Source organism: Miscanthus floridulus, chromosome 14, assembly GCF_019320115.1.
Source record: "Miscanthus floridulus cultivar M001 chromosome 14, ASM1932011v1, whole genome shotgun sequence".
Taxonomy (NCBI): domain Eukaryota; kingdom Viridiplantae; phylum Streptophyta; class Magnoliopsida; order Poales; family Poaceae; genus Miscanthus; species Miscanthus floridulus.
Genome location: NC_089593.1, coordinates 6,553,231 through 6,560,919, shown reverse-complemented (window position 1 = coordinate 6,560,919; position 7,689 = coordinate 6,553,231). Strand labels below are relative to the sequence as shown.

Sequence of the window (7,689 nt, the reverse complement as noted above, 5' to 3'; positions counted from 1 at the left end):
CCCCACCTGGCGACTGTGGTCCGCGCCGACCCCTGGTGCCCCCTCTAGTAGCTGCAACAGGCGGGTGACATTGCAACATGTGCAAACATCCGATCTACTTTTCAAACATCTAGATGTAACAGTTGCAACATACGTCTAAAGACAGATGAAACACTTGAAACAGGCTTCTGAAACACTTGCAAAAAAAACATATGTAAAACGTTTGAAAACAATTGCAAACATACGCAACATACAAATTAAAACACTTACACTATATGTGTGAAACATGCAACATCTAGATAAACACACTTATAACATACGTCTAAAAAACACAGATGAAACAATTGGGAACAGATACTTGCAACATACGTGTACAACTATTGCAACATATGCAACATCCTCCGATCTACCTTTGCAATATTCATATGAAACACTTGCAACATACCTCTAAACATCTGAAATACTTACAACATGTGCTTTCAGAGTAACATCTCGTTGCTGCTTGAAAGAATGGAGGCTCGTCGACGTGCTGGAGGAGTTCGTTGGAATATAATCTTGAATTCTAACATGAGTCTTGTGGAGACGTCTAGAGAGCACACGGTTCAGGTTTATATTAATTAAGCAGATTTGTTTTCGTATTAGACATAGTTTGTCCACTCTATAAATACATCTTGCAAGTCGCACGTGAAAAGCAGAGGACTCGATGTATTCTCTGTGATATGTAAACTCTCCTCATATAGTGAAGATCATCGGTTGGTGCCCGTGGTTTATTTCCCACAAGGGTTTTCCGTATAAAAATCCGTGTCTTGTGTTAGATCTTTATTTGCATTATTGCAAACACCTACAAACATGAATCATGATATATATGCAGTGGAACAAGGAGTACGTTCAACAACAGCTAGCAAAGCAATCTGCTGGGAATGTTCTCGTATTTCGGTATATATAGAAGGGATATAAACGGGATATGATCACCCTAAACTGTCTAAATGTGATATATCATTAGTAGTAGCCATATAATTAAATTCCAACTAAAATTGTACAGATGAAGCCCAATTTGTATCACAGTAAATAACATTTTTGAAAGGTAGGAAATACAAATTTCAGAGAGTAGTGGCCACATGCAACCACCGTTACACGAATCCAGGGCTCCATCTCAACATCTAGGTAGTACAAGCCACAAATATATTGTATAGTATTGTAGGAGTAATGCTTAGCTACTCTAGTGGGCGGAATGATCTTCTGAACCTGATGAGGCGCCCAATCAATGAACCAATGTGTAGTAAGCAGCTAGCTAGTCCGTCCTGTGTGTTGCAGGGCTGGCCACCTGTCACAATATTACTTGTCCTTCAACTAGCTAGAGGATCCCTTAGCTAGCTTGCTTCTTATTTGACTGACTTTCTCATGCCTATGCTATCATCTGTCAGGCTTCAATTCCATATATATGGAGTTGAAGTTCTTGTGTGGCTTGTTGCTTGTAACAAAATATATTGTTACTCCGGCCAGTGTTGCTTTGGGAATCATTTTTGCTTATGATGGTTTTGGGCGGCCCAGCCGTGAGCAGCAGTAGGGTTCAAGTCATGGTCAGTTTGGTAGTAGACAACATCCCCATGGTCGCTGACGAAGTGGTGGACTCTGAGGCTCCTGAGTAGCACGCCAAGGAGGTGGAGTGGCAGCGGCCCTGACTTCTGCGGCTCCCGGTAGTATCGCCCCAGCACTGGCTTGGCTGCCTTGGTCTGTTGTTTTCAAATAAAATTTAAAAAAAATGTTTTGAATGAATGTTGATAAGCACTATGAGCTTAGTATAATTCAGTAGCAAGGAGTATTCAGCAGAGTATATATAGTATGGATCATGGTTGAAAGCAGCAGCTTACAGCTTCGACAAGATGGTAGTGCGGGATCTGCGGGAAGAGGTGGTGGATGACATGGGTGCCGATGTCGTGGTGGATGTTGTTGATCCAGCCGTAGTCCCTGTCCACCGTCGTGAGCCCGCCGCGCAGGTAGCTCCACTCCTCGCCACGGTACCAGGGGAGGCGCTCCTGGTGGCCATGGTGGTGCAGGTACGTCACCAAGTCAAGCCACATCACAAACACCTGCATGCATGCAGTTAGGGATGCATCTATCACCAGTCCTTTAGTTTCAATTTTGGTACTCGTTGAGTTGCTTGTTTTCATCACAATTCCACAATGCAAGTACTAGCTAGGGAAAAAACTAAAGTAGTGGTTGCTTATAAGCAAACATTAATTAGTGTGAAAAAATAGAATTGACAAGGATAGAAGTGGTTGGTTGCATAGGTTTCTTACAAGGTATGGGATGCCGTACATCTTGAGCACCTGGAGTGGGCCGAATGCGCACGCCATGGCGAGGAGGGAGGCGAGCATGATGCACCAGCAGGTGGTTGAGAGCATGACGTCGCCCTTCTCCTTGGGGCTGAACAGCTCGCTGCTGGGAAGAAAGTGGGAGCCCGTCTTGCCGGGGCTCCTGTACAACTGCATCCAAGCACAACCAACTATGTAATTGAGTTTGTTTTCATCAGTTGGGGACTGAACATTTGAAAATTTTTTGTATTCAGATTAACACATACGAGATAGACGGGGAATGCGAGCAGCGGGAAGGGGACCGTGAATCTTAGCTTCTTGGTGCGTGGCTCCAGTTGCCGGTACAGCCCCTCCGTGATCTGTATTATATTGCAGGCAGGCAGCTCCAATTAAGTTTCAGAAAATACTGGCATAGATTCAAAGACAGATACTACTATATTTTCCATCACATATGAACCGAAAGCAACGACAGTATGTAGCAATGTATGTCCGCAAATTAATAAGTACTATAATCCAACAAATTAATAAGTACTATAATCCAACTAATGATCATTTAGCACAGCCATATATATACTGCAAATCAGAGCCCGAGAAAAGTAAAGCATCGCTCTTATCTTCTGATTACCACTCAGATATCTGGAGGACGTGAATTATATTGAAACTTTTCTCGTTTACTTTTTTTTTCCTCATTACATCTTGATATTGATAAAACATGATGCAGCTAGTAGTGGCCCCTGACGGCACGAGAAATAAAAGTGGATGCTTTCTGAAAAGGGCAGATATACCACTACAAGTGTGTTTGGGTTGGTACTTGCATTGGTAGCCAGCAGTATAAAATTTTGGCAGTAGTAACTTAATTAATTGTTGGGATCCAACAATGGTAGGCAGTGGTACCTTATTTAGCAGTCATATATGATTCAGTATTTATTAGCAGCAACTCTCGTGATGGGTTACATGGTGCATATACAGATATAGCTAGATCTAGCTGCTGCCAGCTGCTGCTGCTGATGGTGCAGTGGTGGTGATGGTAGGAGCCAGTACCCAATGCAATTCATTATTATTATGGTTCAGGCATCATGGACCACATCTTTCAATTAATCTCTGCATCAGTCAGAGCTAATAAGAAGCTGTGGTTGATTAGTAGCCTGCAATGCCATGTGACTGCCTGGAGCGCCTAGATCTGCAGCAGTCTATTTGAAAGCTAGCTGGTCGAGCATCCCATGAAAAGCAAAGGACAGTTGCACAAAAGGATGGACAAATTTAAGCTGAGATCTTTTGCTAAAAATACTGCATGGTATTGCTATCGTCTCTAGAAGAACATTTTTTTCTCGAATACGCAAAAGTTTGCGCTCGAATACGCAAAAGATTTGCGTATCATTGTATTAAGTAGAAGAGTTTAAGCAAACATACAACGCACTTCTATCGAGCGTCGAAGGAAGTCGACCTAACACAGCTTCAGCCGTAGCTGGACCATCCTAGCAAAAGACCTTTTGTTTCGACGGTTGTTGGATCTGATCCAGTGGCCTAAATGCTGCTGCTCGGTGAAGCTCAACCATATTTATCTTAAGTCAGTATGCACTCCTAGCTACTATATGTGTAGCAGCTACATACTAGCAACAACAACAAAAAATATTTATATTTAAGATGTACTAGTAGTAGTATACGAATATATATATAGATAGATAGATAGATAGATAGATAGATAGATAGATAGATGTACTGAGTGACTGACCGGGTGCCATGACTCGTCCCTGTGGATGTGGCCGTGGTTCTGATGGTGTGTTCTGTGGCTGATCCTCCTGCATCATTCGTGCATGCCCACCAATAATTAACCAGTCAACTCCTCAGTCGCAAGCTAGGTACGTGTTCCAGCTCAGGTTAATATTTATTATGCATGAAGATGTATCATCAAAGACCAGCTAATTAAGCAGTATCAAACCTGCCTGCTAATGACGATATATGTGTGCATGGCAATGGATTTCTTTGTTTTTTACATGTTGAGATGTTTTGTATACACTGCATACATGACACGGCTAGCTAGTAGGCTGTGCTGAGGTGAACAATGAAGACTGCATGCAACTATAGATATTTTTATTATACATATGGACAAATTTAAATTTAATTATGCAGCATAGCTAGTACATGCATGGATGCTACACTGGTATGCGTGCATCATCATCGTATCATATCAGCAGAGACTCTCTCTCTCTCTCTCTATATATATATATATATATGTTAATCAATCAAGCAAAGCAACCTTTTGAAATGAGTTTGAATGACTAGCATCTTTTGACCACCCTGACCGACAGATGACATGGAATGGAATACTATAACGTGTGGCCCATGCATGCGCGCGGCATCTTCTAGCTTGCTGCTGCACTGCACCTACGTCTACGTACGTGTGTGACGTGTCGAGTGCCGACGGATGCATATGCATATGCAGCATGATATACGTCTGTCTCTATATGTAAAAATGTTATTACTCTACATATGCTCTATGCTCCTCCTACATAGACTATCCAAAGAATTAAACATCTATGACACCGATCGAGATCGTATCGTATCGAATTTTTGGCCGGAGAGAACGAAGGAATTGAAAAAGAAAAAGCAACATGCATGCAGTGTGTGCTCTCTTCCATCTTTTGTTTGCCTGGCTTACTTTATTACTGCGTGCAGACCCATAGTTGTCGTTGTTGATGCCTTCCATATATAAATAGTGCAAACGAAAGCGAGAAAGAAAAAAAAAATGAAAACTATATAGGCATATATATGCATGCATCAAGGGATGGATGTGAATTGAAGAAGATGCATGCATACCACCCATGGTAGGGGACGAGAATGAAGGAGTGAAGGAGATGCCCCACCACACTGTTGAGCGTCGCGCTGTCCGAGAAACTCCCGTGACCACTGCAACAATACATTACATTACATATACATATATACATGCATCGTCGTCGTCAGGTTGCATGCATGTATGGTCGTCGGCGTCGGCGTCGTACTCGCAACCAAGAAAGGAAACAGACGATGAGTGGTGGTCCCCGCCTGGAGGACGGAACGGCGTACCAGTCGTGTCCCAGGACGAAGAGCGCCCAGAACATGGTCCCCTGCGCCGCCCAGTAGAACGGCCACACCGCCCAGCTATCCACGCCCGCCGCCGCCGCGCCCAGCGCCGCCACCACCGCCACGTCGCGCGCCACGTACCACAGCGACCGCCAGGGGCTCTTGCGCCAGCAGTGCTCCGGCACCGCCGCGCGCACATCGCCGATGCGGAACGGCGGCGGTTTCCCGGCGTCGAAGGCGGCGTCCACCCGCCCGCGGCCCCTCATGATGTCGTCCTCCGTCGCCTTCGCCGCCGCCTCCTGAAAGATCACCTGATGTGGCCGGCTCATCGTCGTCATCTGTGTCGCCGCCATGTGCTGCTGCTGCTGCTTTTGCGGTGGCGTCGTCGTTTGGGTCTGCGTCTGCGTCTGCGTCTGCGTCTGCATTATATTATTGGTGATGCTGCGGCCGCCGGAGCTGGACAAGATGGATCGGAGAGACAGATGGAATTGGTGGTTTGATTTGCTAAGACATGAATGGGAGGCGTAACGTAAGACACTGGGCCTCTCTCTCGCTCTCCCACAAATAAATAAACCCAACACACAACACAAAATATATGTGGCGTCTCCTCTCCGGGCGCGGCGTCTCTTGCGGCTACTTATAAGCTAGCAGCAGGCAGGCAGAGCGCAGAGGCAAACCATCCATCCATTCCAAATCAACCCGACCCACACCACACGCACGTACCACAGCATGCACAATGCTGACGACATTATATTGTAGCCACTGTGATGATGATGATGGTTCGTGAACTCCATCTGCACAAGTTTTAGCTAAACATTTTTCTCGATCACGCAAAAGGTTTGCGCGTCTTTGTATTAAGGTAGAGAAAGTTTAATACAACACGTCTTAGCGGCACCCTAAGTGGTCAGAAGAGTAGTACATGGACGCTCGGACCCTCTCTAGTGTATTGAAATCTACGCAGTTACATTGAACACTGATCAACCCGACTTGCGGCGCCGACTAGGAGGCCTATGCCTGGGCTGCCGAGCGGCGGCGGCGCTGCTTGCGCGCCCCCACGTCTTCGTCCGGTGGAAACAACTCACGTAGCGCCTACATATTACTGGGGTCACCGCTGAACATTTCATCGTACACCTTCAGGGCCGACGTCGACGGCGATGACATTCCGCTGGCAAGTCCCAAGCGCTTCAAGACAAAGGTGCTCACCTCGTTTGAACACCGGGGTATGCAAAATATGCTCTGCGCCGCTATCCGCCTGCTCCTCTTGGGTAGCACGGGCGGTGTACATCTAGCGTGGGTCGTATCAACTCCAGATAGCTCTAGGAGTGGTGGCTGCCTCGGCTTTGTGATTCTCGTTCAGTGAAGCATTTGAGGCATCTATCCGCAGAGGTCGTCTGAGGGGATGGAGTGCAGCTGGCGGCTCCTGCGGCGGCTGCCTCGACCAGCAATGGATCAGGACGCGTCTCCACATCCACAATGTCAGGTTGTCCCCCTGTGGCGGCATGGCCGGAGGCGGCCCCTGCACTGGCGACATTGGTGGTGAGACCATCATGCACTGAGCAGCCTTCACTAGAGAGCGGGTGTCCACCCGAGATGCGTCCACATCCTGAGAGTCCACCGGCAGTGGGCACCCAGGCGCAAGTGCTCTAGCTGTGCGACTCGCAACGAGCGAGGCGACGAGTGTGGCGGAACCGCCTGAAATAGGACGCTTCCGGAGGCGCTCGTCTTCCACCAGACACTAAGCACCCTGAAAGCTGGCTACATCGGACGGTTCCGTCGAGCACACCCCAAGGAAGAACTCGAATAATCCACGTTTTTCCTCTAGGATCCAATAATAAGAACGAGTTTACAATACTTAGTCCATTTCATACAACAAGAGTTCTTAGAAATACATTATTACAATACCAAGTTCAGAGTGCGGAATTTAAACAGCGGAATTACAAGAAACATCTAACGATAAGATACAAGGATCCGTCTGTGCCCACCAGAAGAATCCTCCCCACAATAGTTACTCGTCATGCTGCACCTATGTAACACCCCTGGTGTTAGGCTTGCATGATTTCACTTGCATTTCATGAACATGAGCATCATTCATCCATTCATGAGCTTATTTTACATGAAACATGTTATCGAAACATTGCAACATATTGTATATTTCATGAGTGTTGTTTTTGTTACGAAATGATTAGTGTGTAACACTCAAGTGCAACGTGTGCAACTTACTTTAGTGGAACCTAGCTAGTTAGTACGATACAACAAGATCATGAAACCTGTGAAACATGACCATGAAACAAATGTAACATTTCAATTGTTTTTCATCGTTTCAGTGCATTCTATG

General features: G+C 46.0%; 1 protein-coding gene across 1 annotated transcript; it reads right to left on the bottom strand.

Moving 5' to 3' along the window:
* Positions 1-984: 984 nt before the first annotated feature.
* Positions 985-5,939, bottom strand: LOC136504942 (fatty acid desaturase DES3-like). Its single transcript, XM_066499995.1, has 7 exons — positions 5,358-5,939; positions 5,112-5,201; positions 4,027-4,093; positions 2,561-2,653; positions 2,280-2,465; positions 1,851-2,069; positions 985-1,712 (listed from the first exon to the last, which is right to left on the bottom strand). Exons 1-7 carry the CDS (start codon positions 5,777-5,779, stop codon positions 1,497-1,499), a joined length of 1,293 nt encoding a protein of 430 aa, XP_066356092.1. The 5' UTR covers positions 5,780-5,939; the 3' UTR covers positions 985-1,496.
* Between the last annotated feature and the right edge of the window lie 1,750 nt (positions 5,940-7,689).